General features: G+C 42.2%; 3 protein-coding genes across 12 annotated transcripts in view; 1 reads left to right on the top strand and 2 right to left on the bottom strand.

The window, feature by feature from the left end:
• ITGA11 (integrin subunit alpha 11) overlaps positions 1-2,842 on the top strand; it is a 63,109-nt gene extending 60,267 nt beyond the window's left edge. For all 10 annotated transcript variants that reach the window (XM_050309506.1, XM_050309511.1, XM_050309509.1 and 7 more), the window contains 5 exons: positions 359-445; positions 646-756; positions 1,146-1,241; positions 1,519-1,632; positions 1,900-2,842. In XM_050309506.1, the coding sequence (XP_050165463.1) occupies positions 359-445; positions 646-756; positions 1,146-1,241; positions 1,519-1,632; positions 1,900-1,971 (480 nt within the window). In that variant the 3' untranslated portion in view covers positions 1,972-2,842. The remainder of the gene's footprint in view (positions 1-358; positions 446-645; positions 757-1,145; positions 1,242-1,518; positions 1,633-1,899) is intronic.
• MAP2K5 (mitogen-activated protein kinase kinase 5) overlaps positions 1-19,813 on the bottom strand; it is a 255,429-nt gene that overhangs the window by 13,524 nt on the left and 222,092 nt on the right. The window lies entirely within an intron of this gene.
• FEM1B (fem-1 homolog B) lies at positions 10,856-17,876 on the bottom strand. Its single transcript, XM_050309541.1, has 2 exons — positions 17,612-17,876; positions 10,856-13,926 (listed from the first exon to the last, which is right to left on the bottom strand). The coding sequence occupies exons 1-2, from the start codon at positions 17,857-17,859 to the stop codon at positions 12,291-12,293; spliced, it is 1,884 nt and encodes a 627-aa protein (XP_050165498.1). The 5' UTR covers positions 17,860-17,876; the 3' UTR covers positions 10,856-12,290.

Raw genomic sequence — 19,813 nt, 5'->3', positions numbered from 1 at the left:
GTCTGTCTCTTTTGCAGCACCTGCATGCACAGCCTTGGCTCCCGCCCGGGCCCCTCCCTTTCTGCATTCTCTTGGCTGCAAAGGTGGAAAATGGCAGTGGCCAAAGGGTTTAGTCCAAATATTTCTCCGAACTCAACCTCCCTCCGGTGTGCAGTGGATTCCTGAGGGTCTGGGAAGCTGTGCCTGGGGTGAACTCCTGGCTGCAGTGAGCATGGGAGGGGTGTGAGGGCTGGGAGCAGATCCCAGAGCATCCTGAGCCCATGGAAGGAGCCCAGCACAGGGATGGGTGCTTGTGGGTGGATTTTGGGGGAGTGTGGCTGCCGTGGTCCCTGTGCCCACGCCTGGGCTTCTCCCACAGGAGAACACAACCTGCAGCCTCTGGGGGAACACCACTGACTACAGGAGGACCCCGGCTGAGGAGGACCTGACCCGCACCCCTCACCTGGTACACACCCCATGGGGCTGATCCCGGATCCTGGGTCTGGGCTGCCCCCAAAATGAGGGAAAACCCTGGAACAGGGATGCCCCACGGCCACAGGGGAGCACGGGCACAAGGTCCCTCCACTGGCATCTGGTTCTCACTCCCCTCAGTGTGCCAGGGGTGGATCCCAGAGGGTTTTTCCCCACAAACCTCTCCCCCCACAGAACCACAGCAACTCCGACGTGGTTTCCATCGACTGCCACGTGAAATTAGCCCCCAACGAGGAGATGAACTTGCACTTGCGTGGCAATCTGTGGATGAAGTCTCTGAAAGCAGTAAGTGGGCATGTGGATTTAGAGGAGAAATCCCCCAAAGGAGCCCTCACACCCCAAAAATGCCTGTTTTTTCCTGTCCCACGATTTCTTCCCTCCCATTGAGCCCGGACGTGTGGGGTGATTTTTGTTTCCAAAGCCCACATATTCCATTGGTGTGTGCATCCAGCATCCCACATGGCTGGAATTTAATCTCATAATTAATTAATCCAAACTTAACTCATTTTAAAAGTCCTTTTTGCTGTCATTCAGCCACACTCTTTGCTTGACCTGCATCCTCCTGCCCCGCGGATGTGCCCACGGCGTTCCTGAGGGATGCAGAGCCATGGGGAGGGGGGGGCACCCACGGGGGTGGTGGGTCCTCTGCTCATCTCCAGCACCTCTTTGTGCAGCTGAAGTTCAAGTCACTGAAGCTCACCACGAACGCCGCTCTCCAGCGACGCTTCGGGAGCCCCTTCATCTTCCGGGAGGAGGATCCCAGCCGCCAGGTGAGCCCCCGTGGGATGGGCACACAGGGATCCGGAGCTTTGGGATACTCCAACACCCTGCTCTGATCCCAGAAAAGCACTGTGGTTGGCAGAAGGGCTGGAGTGACACACACCAAGCACTGAGCTCTGCAGAGCCTGGAGAAACTTGGTGCAGTTGTGGCTCTGACAGATCACATTTGGTGTTGTCTCCTCACAGATCACCTTTGGTGTTATCTCCTCACAGATCACCACTGGTGCTCTCTCCTCACGGATCACCTTTGGTGCTCTCTCCTCACAGATCACATTTGAGATCTCCAAGCCCGAGGAGTCACAGATCCCCATCTGGATCATCCTGGGGAGCACCTTAGGAGGTCTCCTCCTCCTGGCCCTGCTCGTCCTCGCTCTCTGGAAGGTGAGCAGCCCCTAAGCCACGTGTTTTGGGGGCTCAGTGGAGACCCCTGTGCATGGACAGACCCCTTCGCCCCACAGCTCCATGCCCACACCCCCCGAGCGCCTCAGCACCACCAGGAATCACCAAAAGCTCCTCCAACCTCTTTCCTCTTCCATATTTTCTATATCCAGGTTCTAAACCCCCTGGAGGTACCCCCTTAAAGGAGAAACTCTTCCCAGCAATGCCCTGAGATAACAGGGGGGTTTTGTTTCTCTTTCCTCCCCACAGCTGGGATTTTTTAAGAGCGGGAACCGCAGGAGAGCGGCGGAGCAGGAGCAGAATTCCATGGGGCTGGAATGACACTGCCGGGGCCAGGAGCCCCCTGTGCCCCCTCCCGGCCCCTCGCCAGCTCCGGAGCAGGAGGTCACCTCCATCCCGAGGGATTTGGGTGCTGAGCTTGGGTTTGCACCGAGAGGAGAGAACACCCCTTCGTGTGACATCACCTGAACCGGTCCAAAAGCCAAAAAAACACCCTTAAACACGCCCAAAAATCCACCCCAAGAGGAGCTTCGGGCTGGGTCTGCAGCGAGGTGGCAGCGACACAGGCGATGAGGGGCCACCACAGCGACGTGTCCCGTGGGCTGGGACAAACCACGGGGCTGCAAAACTCTTTACAATAACAATATCCATTAAAAAAAGAAACAAAACAAACGAGGATTGCTCATTCCTGTGGCGGGGCTGCAGCATTCCCTGGGCTTTGCTGGCCACGGCTCTCAAACTGCCTTCGTTGACAGGAGTAATTAAGGTGGAGATTTTAATTTGCCGCCTTCTGAATGCACTGAATGAAACGATAGCGAGTGAAAGCACCTTAATGCAAATCTCCGGTGTCCAGCTGTACATAATTATTCTACAAATATTTACCTGTCGAAGGAGGGAAAAAATAAAATAAAAACTATTAAAAAAAAAAAAAAAAAAAAAAAAAGGGAATTCAAAGCAGTTTGATGGATTTTCTCCCAAGGGAGCAGTTTGGGAGAGCTCGTGGCCAGGAGGGCCCTCACGTGTATCATACCTGTACATACCTGGGGTCCCCCAAAAGCAGCTGATGGTGCTGTTGGGCAGCAGCGTGCTCCTTGTGCATCCCAGAATTATTTATGCTAATGTTAATTTTATGGGTGGAAAAAAAGAAAGCAAGACGTCATGCGGGATGTGGAACGAAGGTTGTTAAATGTCGTCCTGGTATTTTTTAAGGATTAAAAATAAAGTATTTTAAAACCACCCAGGCTCTGTTCCCCTTCTGTGCCAACTGGCTGGGTAGGAGGGGGGAGCTCTGATCCCTCTGGGATTTAGGGTAGGAGGATGGGGCTCTGACCTCTTCCCACGACTGATTTATTATGGGATGGGAGGTTTTTCCTGCCTGATTTCAAGGGGATGCTCTCAACTGGGATGAGCAACCAGGGCTGCACCTTTGTGAGCCCAGGGGAAGATTTGCTGCACAATCAGCCCTAAATTTGGTATAAAATGGGGGCAAAAAAAACCCAAAATGAGATTTTTCATTGCTGGGAACTCTTCGTGCAGGGTTTTTGGCTGGCTGGGGTGTGGGTGGCCCAGCAGGGGTGCAGGGATACCCTGGAGATCCCAAATCCCACTGTAGGGAGCAGGGGCAGCACCTCAGTCCTGGTGAATCCCACACACTCCCGCCTTCCCTCCTGCCCAGGCTTGGGATACCTGGGACACCAAGGAAAAGGTCAGCAAGGAAGAGGCAGGATCCCATTTATATTTATGTAGGTGTGTATAAAATATACATTTAAATATATATACCTATATTTTATCTATACCTGGGTGTGTTATACATATATATATATAAATATAAACATATAAAACCCTAACAATACAATAATAAATATATATATAAACACAAGCACACACCCTCAATCTCATGCACCAAATCGACTGTGAGCATGGATTCCAAGAGCTGCAGCAGATTACTAAAAATATTTATATATTCTATTGTATATATCTATTAAATTCATTATCTCTTTTGATATATATTATATATAATTTATATATAGAAAATCTATATAAATAGATAACATATAATATATATCACAAATATAATTTTCATATTAAATTTATGCATGAAAATAAATATTTATTATATTTTTATAATTATAAAATATTAATAATATAGTGAGTGTTGATACTATTCAAATCATTAATATATTTATTATATAGTTTAATTACACATTTATTACATTCATTACATATTCGTATAAGTTATTTATGGGTAAATATATATTTCATATATAAATTATATACAGATTATAATATAACTGTATAATTTAGAAAGAGAAAATCTATATATATAGATATATGTGAGATATATATTATACAGAAATACATATAACTTTTATATATTTTATTTTATATATTTATCATGTATTATTACTTCATTATACATTATTTATATAACGTTATATATTTAATCTACATAATTTATAACATACATATAATAATTTATATATAGATTTTCTATATATATTATATATTATATATATAAAATATATATAAATATATATTATGAAATACATATATAAATCTAAATATATTATAGATAAATATATTATATAGATTCCAGACAGCTTACAATATACATGCATAATTTATATATATATAGAAAATCTATATATTTCTATAACCAGATAATATATATGAGATAAATATCAAACAGAAATACATATAACTTTTATATATTTTATTTTATTTATTTATTATGTATTATTATATACTTATATTAATTTTATATTATTTATATAAAATTATATATTATCTATATGATTTATAATGTGCATATATAATTTAAAAATATATATGATATATAATATCTGAATATATATTATGACATACGTATATAAAATCTATTTAAATATATTAGACATAAATATATATAATATACATAATAGACAGTTTATAATATACATGCATAATTTATATATATATAGAAAATCTATATAAATCTAAATATATTATAGATAAATATATATTATATATATTCCAGACAGTTTATAATATAAATGTATAATTTATATATGTATAGAAAATCTATGTCTTTCTATAACAGATAATATATATGAGATATATATTATACAGAAATACATATAACTTTTATATCTTTTATTTTACATATTTATTATTTGTTATTATATACTTATATTCATTACATATTATTAATATAGTTATATATATATAAAATTTATAATATGCATATATAATTTATAAAGATATATTATATATATTATATAAGTAAATATTCTGAATTACTATAGGAAATCTATTTAAGTAGACTATAAATATATATTATATATATAAATTATATACAGTTAATAATATACAATTTATATATATAGAAAATCTATATATTTCTATAACTAGATAATAGATATGAGATATATATTTTATAGAAATATATATTTATATATTTTTTTATTTATTTATTATGTATTATTTTATACCTATTATATTCATTATGTATTATTTTTATAGTTATATATATTTATTCGATATAATTTATAATATTCATATACAATTTACATGTATAATTTATTAAATTACTTATATATAGTTATATATTTATTCTATATAATTTATAATACACATAGTTTATGATATAGAAAATCTAAATATATTATATATAAAATATATAAAAATATATATTATGAATTACATATAGAAAATCTATTTAAATATATATAATATATATAAATTATAGAGTTTATAATATACATGTATAACTCAAATATATATAGAAAATCTATATATTTATATAACTAGGTAATATATATGAGACATATATTATCGTCATCATCATGGTTGGGCTTCATGAATTTGAAGATTTGAGAAGGACTCTACCCACGCTTGCTACAAGCACTCTGATGGATAAAAGGCCCAATGACAGATAGACAAGTCCTGTTGAGATAGATATTATACAGAAATACATATAATTTTTATATACTTATTAAATTCATTATTTATTATATATATAAAGTTAAATGTTTAATCTATATAACTTATATAATTTATATATAGATTTTCACTATATATTATATATAATATATATAAAAATATATAAATATATATTATGAATTATATATTATATATTATATATACAAATATAGATAAGTATATACTACATATATTAATGTAAATATATTGTTGATAAAAATATATTATATATATTCCAGACAGTTTATAATATACATGTATAATTTATATATGTATAGAAAATCTATATATTTCTATAATGAGATAATATATATGAGATATACAGAAATACATATAACTTTTATATCTTTTATTTTATATATTTATTATATATTATTTTATTCATTATATATTATTTATATGGTTATATATTTATTTATATAATTTATTATACACATATATAATTTATAATGATTTGTTTATATAATATATAAATATATATTCTGATTTACATATATAAAATCTATCTAAATATAGAGAAAATTATATTATTTATAAATTATATACAATAATCATCATGACTAGGTTTCGTGAACGAAGATTTGAGAATACATGTATAATTTATATAAATAGAAAATCTATGTATTTCTATAACTGGATATTATATATGGGATATATATTATATAGAAATAGATATAATTTTTTTATTTGATGTATTTATTAGGTATTGTTATATACCTATTATATTCATCATATATTATTTATATAGTTATATATATTTAATCAATATAATTTTTAATATACATACATAATTTATATATACATATATACATTTATATATGTAATATAAAATATATAAATATGTTTTGAATTACATATATAAAATTTATTTAAATATACTATAGATAAATTAATATAATATCTATATAATAGACAGTTTATAATATACATGTAATATATAGAAAATCTCTATATTACTATAACTAGGTAATAGATATGAGATATATAATACAGACATACATATATATGATATATATGTTATACAGAAATACATATAACTTTTATAGATTTTATTTTATATATTTATTATGTAATACATATTATATTCATTATATATCACTTATATAAAGTTATATATTTATTCTATATGATTTATATTTATATTATCAATTACATATAGAAAATCTATTTAAATAGAAATATATATTATATTATATATTATATTCTGAATTACATATATAAAATATATTTAAAGAGACTATAGATAAATATATATATAAATTATATACAGTTAATAATATACATGTATAATTTCTATATATATAGAAAATCTATATATTTCTATAACAAGATAACATATATGAGATATATATTATATAGAAATAGATATAATTTTTATATTTTATTTAATGTATTTATTATGTATTATTATATACCTATTATATTCATCATATATTATTTATAGAGTTATATATATTTAATCAATATAATTTATAATATACATATATATTATATATAAAATATATCGAAATATATATTATTAATTAGAAATAGAAAATCTATTTAAATAGAAATATATATTATATATAAAAATTATAGAGTTTATAATATACATGTAGAATTCATATATAGAGAGAGAAAAGTTATATAACTAGGTAATATATATGAGATATATATATGTTATCATCATCATCCTGGCTGGGCTTTGTGAATGAAGATTTGAGAAGGGCTCTACCCACGCTTGCTACGAGCACTCTGATGAATAAAAAGGCCAATGCGAGATAGACAAGTCATGTTGAGATAGATATTATATAGAAATATATTTATATTTATATATTATATATATAGAATATATATTTATATATTAATATATAATTATTATATTCATTATATATTATTTATATGAAGTTATATGTTTAATCTATATCATTTATAACACACATATAATTTATATATAGATTTTCTATATATATTATATTATATATAAAAATCTATTACATATACATATATTATGTATATATAATTTATACATGTATAAATCTCAATATATTATAGATAAATATATATTATATATATTCCAGACAGTTTAGAATATACATGTATAATTTATATATGTATAGAAAATCTATATATTTCTATAACCAGATAATATATATGAGATATACAGAAATACATATAACTTTTATATAAAGATATATTATGAATTACATATATAAAATCTATCTAAATATGGATAAATATATATTACATATGTAAATTATATACAGTTAAGAATATACATGTATAATTTATATGTAGAGAAAATCTATATATTTCTATAACTAGATATTATATATGGGATATATATTATATAGAAATAGATATAATTTTTATATGTTTTATTTTATGTATTTATTATGCATTATTATATACATATATATATTCACCACATATTATCTATATATATATATATATTTAATCGATATAATTTTAAATATACATATATAATTTATATAGAAATATAGAAAATATAAATATAAAATATTAAATATATAAATATATTATCAATTACATATATAAAATTTTTTAAAATATTATAGATAAATATATAATATAATATATAATAGTTTATAATATACATGTATAATTTATATATATATAGAAAATCTATATATTTCTATAACTAGGTAATAGATATCAGATATATAATATAGAAATACATATAATTTTATAGATTTTATTTTATATATTTATTATGTATTACTTATTAGATTAACTATATATTATTTATATAAAGTTATATATTTATTCTATATGATTTGTAATATACATATTTATATAAAATCTAAATATATATAAAATATATAAATATATATTATTAATTACATATAGAAAATCTATTTAAATGTATATATAATATATATTAATTATAGAGTTTATAATATACATGTAGAATTCATATATATATAGAAAATCTATATCTTTATATAACTAGGTAATATATATGAGATATAGATTATCATCTTCATCCTGGTTGGGCTTTGGGAACGAAGATTTGAGAAGGGCTCAACCCACGCTTGCTTAAAAGGCCAATGCGAGATAGACAAGATTTATATAGTTATATATTTATTCTATATAATTGTATAATTGTATGTCTATAAAAATCTATATATGTTATATATTATATAATAAAAATATATATTATGAATAACATATATAAAATCATAATAATCATAAATATATATTATAGTTTATAATATACATATAATTTATATCTATAGAAAAATCTACATATTTATGTAACTAGGTAATATATATAGATATGTATTATACAGAAATTCATATAGCTTTTATATATTTTATTTTTTTATATATTTATATATTTATTATGTATTATTATAATCATTATATATTATTTATATAAAGTTATGTATTTAAAATATATACTTTATAATATACATATATAATTCACATAGAAATATAATATACAAATATATATTATTATTTTCATCTATAAAATATATATATTATTTGTATATATAATATATAAAAATATATTATACATATATTATATATATTATATACAGTTTATAATATACATGTATAATTTATATATAAAGTCTATATATTTACATAACTAGATAATATGTATGAGATATATAGAAATATATATAATTTTATATATTTATTATGTATAATTATATTCATATATATTTTATGTTATATATTTATTTATAATATACATATATAATTTATATCTAAAATATATATTAATATATTTTATATTAAAATATATATTATGAATTGCATATATAAAATGTTTAAATATATTATAGGTAAATATATATGTGTGTGTATATATGTATATAAATCTCCTGGGAAACCATGCTCACAGGCAATTTGGTGCATCAAATTGAGGGTTTGTCCACGTGCGTTTACACGTATATAAATTTATTATTTCATTTTTCGTTATTTATTTTATATATATATGTATCTATCTGTGTGGCAGTTCGCATCTGTGGCTGTCTGTCTGTGTGTTTGTGTGAGCCAGAGCATTTCCAGCCTCCCAGTGGCCACTGGGGATGCTGTGCTGGGATCACTCTGTGTGTGTGTGTACATATATGTGCACATATTCATATGTGTGTGTATATATATATGTATATGTACATATAAAGTGCATATATATACGTGGATATATGTGTGTACACGTATATGTACATATATGTATTTATATTTTGTATGTAAATGTGTGTTTAAATATGTGTATATACACCCATATATGTGCATGTGTTATACATGTGTGTACATACCTGTGTATATAGGTGTATACATGTACATGTTTACATCTGTGCACACGTGTGTGTTCTGTACACCTGTGCATTCATACACACGTGTTTGTCTGTACACCTGTGTGTTCATGCACACGTGTTATTGTGTGTCTGTACACCTGTCTGTAAATACAGATGTGTTATTGTGTGTGTCTGTACACCTGTGTTCATACATGTGTTTGTGTGTGTCTGTACACCTGTGTGTACATCCATACGTGTTAGTGTGTTATGTACACCTGTCTGTACATACATACGTGTTATTGTGTGCATTATGTACACCTGTGTGTACATACATATGTGTTATTGTGTGTGTCTGTACACCTGTCTGTACATCCATACGTGTTTGTGTGTGTTCTGTACACCTGTGTGCACATACATATATGTTTGTGAGTGTCTGTGCCTGTCAAACAGCCTCTGCCTACACAGACAGGCCCGGATCTCTCTGCACAGCCCCTGCTCTCAGCCCCTGCCCAGCGTGGGCCGCGCTCAGCTGAGCTGGGGTTATTTTTAAAGGCCAATCCGCTCTCCCAGAGCAGCTCCCAGATCCATAAATAACATAAAATAAATCCTCCCCCTCCCGGCAGAGGGGACGTCACTCCCTCCCTGCGCTGCTTTCCCCAGGAAAAGGAGCACCTGGGGGGGTGCAAGGAGTTGTATCTGGGGCTAAAATAACTGCCACGAAGAGCAAGGGCAATCCCTCAGCTTTTAATGCTTGGAAAAGAAAATTCCAGACTCAGGAGAGGGAAGGTGCTGGGCTGTGATGGACTTTGCTGCAGCCCAGAAAAATGGCATCTTCCACCAGCCCTGGTATCTCCAAGCCCCATCCAATCATCACTTCCAGGCATGGGGCAGCCACAGTTTCTCTGCACACCCTGTCCTAAACCTGCTCCTAAAGCTTTTCCCTCTGAGCCACAACCCCCAGCACTCCCCCCACCAGACGAAAATGAAGAGCTCCCAGCTGATTCCACATTCAATGTTTATTTCTTTGTAATACAAATAGAAACGTGTGCCCAAATCTCGCCTCAAAGTTTCTACCCAGATTGTTTGTTTAAAAAAAGACCCTACAGAACATTCTTTCATCGTCTGACAGTTAAAAAGCTGCGTTTAAAAGAACCAGAGTTTTCAGTAGCCTGTCAAAACAAGTGACATTTTACTGCCGGAGCATCTGCAACTTCCACCAAGGAGAAGCACGTTCTCGAGCAACAGCGTCATTGTACAATCAGTTGCTTATCATAAAAGACTTTTATGATAGGGCAATTTTGTAAAAATCAGTGTTTATAATAGAGATTTTTTTTTTTCCCTAATGAAAGGAGTAAAAACCCACGAAAAAATCCTCAAGTCCAATTCAGGGAGGCACAGACTCTCCACGCTCCTTGGAAAAGCCAGTCTCAAGGAAGACTCTCTTTGGCGACACAGACTGCTCCGTTAGGAAGGTACAGCGTTTGGAATCCGAGAGTGCAGCTGGACGTACTCCCAGTCAGAAAAAAAAAAAAAAAAAGAAAAAAAAAAAGGTGCTGTGTTGATCATTGAAAAGACAAACAGAAAACGAGTTTAAAGCATTTTGAAATGTTGGGACACACACAAACACAAATACCCCATCCATTTTCTAGGTATCCATGCATGATCTGTATATAATGAGCAACGCAGCTAGAGAAAAAGAAACGATGATTCCGGGTGTTTTCGGTCAGTGTGCAAGCTTTTAGTTCAAAAGTTACTCAATGCTTACTGCAGTAAGAGTAAATGAAGAGCTTGATGCATCAACTACCATTAGAAAAGCATGTCAGAGCTGAATTTAAACCTGTATTTCCTAACAGAGCATCCCCCAGGTCTGTAGCTGTTGATAACTGCCGTTCAAAATTTAATTCAGAATGAAATGAAACTTTAAAACGTTACCAACATCTTCAGCATGAACTGAAAGGCATAAAGAGATGGTGAGGTATGAGAGCACTGAGCTGCTCTGGGTGTTGAGACTTCACTTTCAACCAACTACCACAGAATTTGCAATTTTTCTTTCCCACCTCGCTCCAAGGAGTTTTTAAAATCTGCAAATGGCGAGTGGAGATGTGGGCTGGGAACAAAAACATTCTACACGAGTTACATGGGGATTCTTTTCATTTTGTTTATAAAATCTTTCTTTCAATCAAAAGAAACGACCAAAATCTCAAAACATCAGATTCGACTACAGGAAAATGATGTGGCTTTTTCTTTTTTTTTTTTTTTTTTTCTCTCCACCCCCCCTCTTTTCCAAAGATCTGCACGAGAACCGAGGCTGCAGACTGAATCCAGAGGAACCCAAAAGCAAAGGAATGGAACAAAACAACTTCATGTACACGCGTGTATTCCGCTGTCTGGTGTTGTCCCGGGGTAGCACCACCACGAAAGGTTGGACACGGCCTAGTGGAACTTGACAAACTCCTCCAGAGTCCTGGGGATCTGGTTTTGGTAGCTGATGTTGTAGATCCGCACGGCGCGGGCAGCCAGGCACTTGAGACTCAGCTTCATTTGAGTTTTAAGGAGTATTTCGGACACCCCGGTCGTGCTTTTATCCAGAGGGGTTTTCTTCTGCTTGTTGGTCATGTCCGTGTGGGCACCGGCCTCCACCAGGCTGATGATGATGGAGTGCAACGTCAAGAAGTCGCTGATGGGCCGGTGGTACTGGACGATGATGTGCAGGGGGCTGTTGCCCTCGTTGTCCACGGCGTTGACGTCGGCCCCGCAGTCCAGCAGCAGCTTGGTGACCAGGGCGTTGGGGAAGCTGCACACGTCGTTGGTGTGGAAGTCGTCCACCGGCGTGCCCGAGTTGACGGCGTGGTGCAGCAGGCTGGAGCCGTCCCGCGTGCGGGGGTCCAGGTGGATCAGGTTGTAGATCTGCTTGTTGATGCGCGACTGGTCCTCCTCGCTGCACTGGGTCTTGGTGGAGATGCAGACCAGGTAGAGGAAGGTGAAGATGTTGCACTCGTAGTTGTCCACGGCCGTGTGGATGTCGGAGTCCTGCGTGGTTTTGATGCGGGACATGCCCTGTTCTATCTCCAGGACGCTGCACCGCAGGACGCTCTCGATGTCCTTGGCCTTGACGGGCTCGTTCAAGTGGATCATCTGGGAGAAGACCTGAGCGAACCTCAGGAGGTCCTTATGGGTGTTCCTGTTGCCCTTCTGCCTTAGGTGCAAGGCATGGAGCCACAGCTTGATGCACTGCTCAAACTCCATGTTATCCGCGTAAACCGCCCCCCGGTAAATGATGGGGTGAGAAACGTCGATATTGTCCGAGCCCAGAATTCTCTCGCGCACAATGAGGCCTTCCATGTGTAGGGCATCTCTGTCCTGCCTGATGGACTCTAATTCCTGAGGGGTCCTGCACTCAGTCCTGTTCCCGTAGGCCTCGATCTGGGGAAGAACCTCTTTCTCGATGACGCTCTCGCTGTCCCGGTACCTCTCCAGCATGGCTAAATATAAATAGTGGTAAGTCTTCAATATATCATAGTTCTCTCTGTCGTTGGCGAACGAGGCGCCCAGGAGCTCCAGCGCCTCGATCCTGCTCCTCCTGTCGCAGTCGGCGTGGGCCAGCAGCAGCTCCACCACGTCGGCCTTGCAGCTCTCGGCGGCCACCTTGAGCGGGGTCATCCCGTGGCCGTTGACCATCATGGCCGCCTTCCACTTGACCAGCTCCCGGACGATCTCCAGGTGCCCGGCCTCGGCCGCGAAGTGCAGGGCGGTGGCGCCGCAGTGGGCCTTGGCGTTGGGGTCGGCGCGCTGCTCCAGCAGGTACCGCACCACGTCCGTGTGGCCCTTGTAGGCCGCGATCATCAGGCAGGTGTTGTCGTACTTGTTGGCGATGCTGATGTTGGCGTTGTTCTCCACCAGGTACTTGACGATGTCCAGCCTGCCGTCGAAGCAGGCGGCGCGCAGCGGGGTGGAGTTGGTCACCGTGGTGTGGTTCACGTTGGCGCCGTGGCTCACCAGCAGCTTCACCACCTCGAAGTGGCCGGCGCCCGCCGCGCACCACAGCGCCGTGGCGCCATCGATGACAAAGCTGCAAAGGCGAGGACAGGCGGTTAGAACGGTGCCCTCCCCAAAGCAGGGCAGCCCATCCCGCGGGCGGGCACGCACCCAGCCGGTGACACGCATTTTACAGCCGTCCCACCTGGACCCGAAGTAACTCAAGGGCAAAGAATGGGACTGAGCACCCAGACCTCCCCAGGGAAGGAGCGCTGGAAGGTGAAGCTTCAAAGCAGCCGAGGGATGTGGTCACATTTCCACTAGGACTTCCCAGGCTGCTCTGAAGGTGCCACCTACAAGCGCCAGCCCTCGGCCTGGGGAGATCTGGGAAGAAGAGTTACAAGAATTGGGAAGGAGAGTTACAAAAATTATCACTTTGATGCCTTGGGCCACAAACTGAGACATTAAAGAACAACAGAAAACTTAAAATGGATGTATTGACATAAAAAACCACACACAGACATGAACAACGGTACAGACACACAAACACCGGCCCTGGCAGCAAAGCTGGCTTCAAAATGTCTTATCACTTCCCTCTTCTCTCTCCCTGAGTTGCAAAACTGCCACTGCTTCCACTGCTCCTCCTTATTCCAGAGCCTGTGCCTTAAACCAGCCCAGCAGTTACACAAATGGAACTCCAGGAAGAGAATAAAACTTAAAAAGCAGAAGTTCAGGAGAGCTGCGTCACATCGTGGCCTCGCTGGCCCCGGGAAATGAGGGGACAGGTCACTGTCTTCACTCCCCAGCCCAGCACAGTGTAACTCCAAACATAAAGGGTGATGCCCTTCCCATTCCCTGGGTTTTGAAGTAGGATTCAAATGTAGAAAAGCAGGCAGCATTCACAGCACAGTTAATAAATGCTCAAGGCACTGTCCCAAATCACCGAGGAGGGACAAATAGTTCCATATGCCCAGTCACGTTACCCAGAGTTAAAATTTTGTAAGGCACTGGGTTAATTTTCACTTTAACAGTGATTTTTATCATTTGGTGAAGCTCTCAGAGCTCCCCAGGAATGGCTGTGGCTGTTTGTAAACCAGCACCTCCAGACAACACTGCAGAGGCTGTGCAAGAGCTCTCTGGCCTGCAGAGGGAACTCACAGTGCAAAATTCCTTATTTAGTAAATAATCCCATTAAAATACTTCTACATTAAACCAGGAAAGCAGGGGATAGGATTTGCTAATGAACACGAGGTAATTTGCTGGTGCACTGTGGCTCCAAGTGAAAAGCTGGAGCCCCAACACGGGGAGCTGCTGTGCCACCTTATCTGAGGCCCGACATTCCCGCGGGATCACATGGCCCTCCTCCTCTGCCACTGCACCCACTGTGCCTCAGACAACACCTCCTTTAATCTGCGCCAGGCAGAGGCTCTGGCACCGCATCACCACCCCAGGGAGGCACAAATTCAGCAGCACAGCATCTGCTGCCTGTCAGCAGCAGCCCTCCCTTCCTTCAGCGGGATTTGGGGCAAACTTCAGCCCAGGAATTCTCCTGCTTGGAAAAAACAAGGGCTGGAATCAGGGAAAAGGAAGAAAAAAAAGAAAAACAAACCACCCAGGGAAGTGGGTTCCTCCTGCTTCATTCCCTGTGCAAGGACTGAGCCAGGCTCTCCTGGGCCAGGTGGAGCTGCTCAGGTGTAACTCAAGCTGGAGCAGACGCAAGAGCCCAGCGGGGACCCTCGCTCGGTGTCTGCCCTGAGCTCCTCTCCCTGTGCCAGCCACCTGCAGCTCCTGAAGCTCTTCCAGACACCTTCTCCATTACTCAGCCTCACGTCTGACGCTGACAGGAAGGTGAGAGCTTGATGAGCACTCTGGAAGGTATTAAAAACAACGCTCCTCCTCCCTCATGCCACGGCACCACAGCACCTGGGGACCTGGACATCCCCACCTCTGTCCTGGTGGGTCCCAGCTGAGGGCCTGGCACCCTCGTCCCTCCCTTCCCACCCTAAAATGTCACATTCTCCTCCTGGCCATCCCATATGATGGCTACCAGCAGTGAGGAAGGGATGTTGCTTGGGATGTCTGGGCTGGACACTGAAAACCCTTCGATCTGGGTAAACAAAGGGGTGGGTCCCGGTGTGCAGGTACCACCCTGATCCAGCCCTGATCCAGCTCCAGGTTAACCCTGATCCAGCTCCAGGTGTCCAAGCACCACCCTGCCCCAACCCAATGCCTGCTGTCACCTGCAGCGCCAAACAATGTCACAGAAAGGCCATTTTAGCTCAGCAAGAGAGAACACGGGGCTGTGGGGAACGTCATCCTGTCCTGGCTTCAGGTGGGGAATTCCAGAAGAGCAAAGGCATTTCTGGCTCACAAAGCATCAGGTGGGATCTCCAACCACACAAGCATTTTAACCACAGAATCCCAGAGCAGCTGGAACCTCTGGAGATCATCCATCCCAACCCATTGCCAAGGCAGGATCACCCAGAGCAGGTGACCTGGGAACAGGTGGGTTTGGAATGTCTCCAGGGAGGGAGGCTCCATGCCCTCCCAGTGCTCTGCCACCCTCCAAGGGAAGTTCTTCCTCATGTGGAGGTGGAACTTGATGTGGTTTAGTTTTGGTTTTAGCCACTGGAGATATTTACAAGCATTGCTGAGATCCCCCCTCAGTCTCCTCTTCTCCAGCTGAACACACCCAGTGCCCTCAGCCGCCTCTCAAGACCCTTCACCACCTCCACTGGACCCTCTCTAAAGGCTCAATACCTTCCTTACACTGTGTCCCCCCAGACTGCCCCAAAATTGCAGGTGAGGCCGCCCCAGGGCAGAGCAGAGCGGGACAGTGCCCTCCCTGCCCCGGTGACACTTTCCAGTGGTGCCCAGGGCAGGGCTGGCCGTGCCGGCTGCCGGGCACTGCCCCTTGGCACAGCTGTACCCAGCGCACAGGAGGGGCTCGCCGGCACCCCAGGGTGGGCACAGGCACCTCCCAATGACCCACCCACGACCCCCACCCGTGGCGTGTCTGCTGGGCCCCCCGGGCCCCTTCCCGGTGTGTGCCCCGTGTCTGCCCAGTGCCTGTGCCCGTTCCCAGCGTGCTTCCAGTGTGTTCCTGATGTGTTCCCTGTACGCTCTCAGTGCGTTCCCGGTGTATTCCTGCTCTGTGCCTGGTGGTTCCCAGTGCACTCCCAGTGTATTCCCAGTGTGTTCCTGGTGGTTCCCAGTGCATTCCCAATGTATTCCCAGTGTGTTCCTGGTGTGTTCCCAGTGCATTCCCAGCGTATTCCCAGTGTGTTCCTGGTGTGTGCCCGGTGCATTTTCGGTGTATTCCCACTGTGTTCCCTTTCCCGGTGTATTCCTGCTCTGTGCCTGGTGGTTCCCAGTGCATTCCCAATGCATTCCCAGTGTGTTCCTGGTGGTTCCCAGTGCATTCCCAGTGTGTTCCTGGTGTGTGCCCGGTGCATTTTCGGTGTGTTCCCGTTCCCGGTGCGTTCCCGGTGTATTCCTGCTCTGTGCCTGGTGGTTGCCAGTGCACTCCCAGTGTATTCCCAGTGTGTCCCTGGTGGTTCCCAGTGCGTTCCTGGTGGTTCCCAGTGCATTCCCAATGCATTCCCAGTGTGTTCCTGGTGTGTGCCCGGTGCATTTTCGGTGTGTTCCCGTTCCCGGTGCATTCCCGGTGTATTCCTGCTCTGTGCCTGGTGGTTCCCAGTGCATTCCCCGTGCATTCCCAGTGCATTCCCCGTGCATTCCCAGCGCATTCCCGGCGCGTTCCCGAGGCCGGTACGTACCCGTCGAAGCGGACGGTGCCGGTCTGCTGTGTCTGCACGCGGTAGTGCTCGAGCAGCAGCCGCACCACCTTGGCGTGGCCGTTCCTGGCGGCGATGATGAGCGGCGTGGAGCGCTGCCCGCCGTGCTGGCTCACGTAGCCCAGCAGGTACTTGATGTCGCTCTCGGAGCGGTTGAGCAGCAGCGCGGCCAAGGTGAGCACCCTGCCCTCGCTGGCCGCCTTGTACACGTACCCCGCCAGCCCCTCCATGGCCGCCTGGGCCCCCGCGCGGCCCCGCCGCCCGCCCCGGGGCTCCCCGGCCCGCTCCGTCCTGCGCCGCCCCAAGGGCCGCACATGCGGCCGCCCCGGGGCCCCCCGCGCCCCGCGCCGCGCCAGCCCCGGCGGGACGCGAACCGCCGGGATGGCCGCGAACCCCGGGAGCGCCGGGATGGCCGCAGACACTGCCGGGACTCCCGGGCCCGCTCCGCGCTCGGGGCCCGCTCCCCGCCCGGGCCCCGCGGCCGCCCCGCCCGCCCCGCAGCGCGGCGGAAACGGGAAGCGGCGCCCGGCCCCGACCGGCAACCGCGCCTCGGACTGCGCGTTCCGGGCCGCGGCGGGGCCGGCGCGGCACTGCGGAGCCACGGGGTTAAAAATCACGGAAATACGGAGACACGGAGTTAAAGAACCACAGATTTAAAGAGTCACAGAGTCACAGAATCATCTGGCTTGTAAAAGCCCCCCCAGACCATCCAGTCCAGCTGCTGCCCCAGCACTGCCAAGGCCATCACACCAACCCACGTCCCCAAGCGCCACAGCGATCGATAAAGCAGAATTACACACAGCTATTGATCCGCACGTGTTGCCCCCTCGACTTTTAATCCACGCTGCCACTGTAGAATCGGGTTTGCTTCGAAAAGACCTCCAAGTCCACCCTGTGCCCATCCCCACCTTGTCCCCAGCCCAGAGCTCTGAGTGCCACTCCAGGCCTGCCCTGGACACCTCCAGGGCTGGGCACTCCAAACCTCCCTGGGCAGCCCCTGCCAAGGCCTGACCACCCTCTCCAGGGTTAAATTCCTCCTCATGTCCAACCTGCCCCTCCCCTGGCACAGTCGGAGGCCGTTCCCTCTCCTCCTGTTCCTGTTCCCTGGGAGCAGAGCCCAACCCCCCTGGATCCCCCCTCCTGTCAGGGAGCCAAAAGGTCCCCCCTGAGCCTCCTTTTCTCCAGGCTGAGCTCTGTTCCCTCCCCAGAACCTGCAGTGCTGCCCACCCGGCCCTGGGGCTGCCCATCCCTGCCCTCCATGCTCAGACTGGCCCCAGGCTGGCCCTGGTTTGCTTGGGCTGGGTTCAGCTGAGCTGGGCTGGTGCTGGTTCAGTTGGGCTGGGTAGGGTTGGGCTGGGTTCAGTTGGGATGAGTTGGTCGGACTGGGTTGGGTTGGGTTGGATCTGGTTCAGTTGGATTCAGTTGGTTGGACTGGGCTGGGTTGTGCTGGGTTCAGCTGGGATGGGTTGGTTGGACTGGATGGGTTAGACTGGGCTGAGCTCAGCTGGGCCGGGTTGGGCTGGCTGGGCCGGGTTCAGTTGGGATGGGTTGGTTGGACTGGGTTCAGTTGGGCTGGACTGGTTCAGCTGAGGTGGGCAGGTTGGGTTGGGCTGGGCTGGGACTGCTTTCCTCTGGTTCACTTCACTGTTTGTTTTCAGGACAGGACCAGCAGCTCCCATCGCCTCAGCCCCACCAAGCCTTGGCACACACAGGACCTTCTTGGCCTTGGGGATGCCATCCCCAGCCTCAGTGTGCCATATCAGCTTAACCAGGGCCTCTCCTGGCCTCTGCCAGCTCCTCTCCCCACACCCCTGGGAGGTGCCCAGGCCAGGAGCAGCCACTCGAGACGGGCAGTGAGCTGATCCCACCCCGAGCACCGTCTGCCGGGCCTTTGTGCTCGGGGGGATCCGCTCTCAGCCCTATTAATAGTTAATTCAAAGCCTTGCAACCCGAGCTGGTGCTCTGTGTGGGCTGTGCATTATGGATGGCAGCAGGGGGGGCTGGCAGAGCCTCTGGAGAGCCAAGGGGACACAGCCAGGGCTGTCCAGTCAAGGAGGGTCAGCTCCTCAGAGCCACGAACATGTGTCAGGCACAGCGGGACAAGAAGGGTTCAGAGTAAGATTAAGTGGAATTCATCTCTGTTACCTCAGTGAGCTCCTCCACTTCTCAAGGATATTTCTCTCC

Source organism: Myiozetetes cayanensis, unplaced genomic scaffold, assembly GCF_022539395.1.
Source record: "Myiozetetes cayanensis isolate MyiCay16 unplaced genomic scaffold, myiCay2020 scf14, whole genome shotgun sequence".
Classification (NCBI taxonomy): Eukaryota; Metazoa; Chordata; class Aves; order Passeriformes; family Tyrannidae; genus Myiozetetes; species Myiozetetes cayanensis.
The sequence above is the reverse complement of the archived record's forward strand: the minus strand, read 5'-3'. Positions and strand labels throughout refer to the sequence as shown.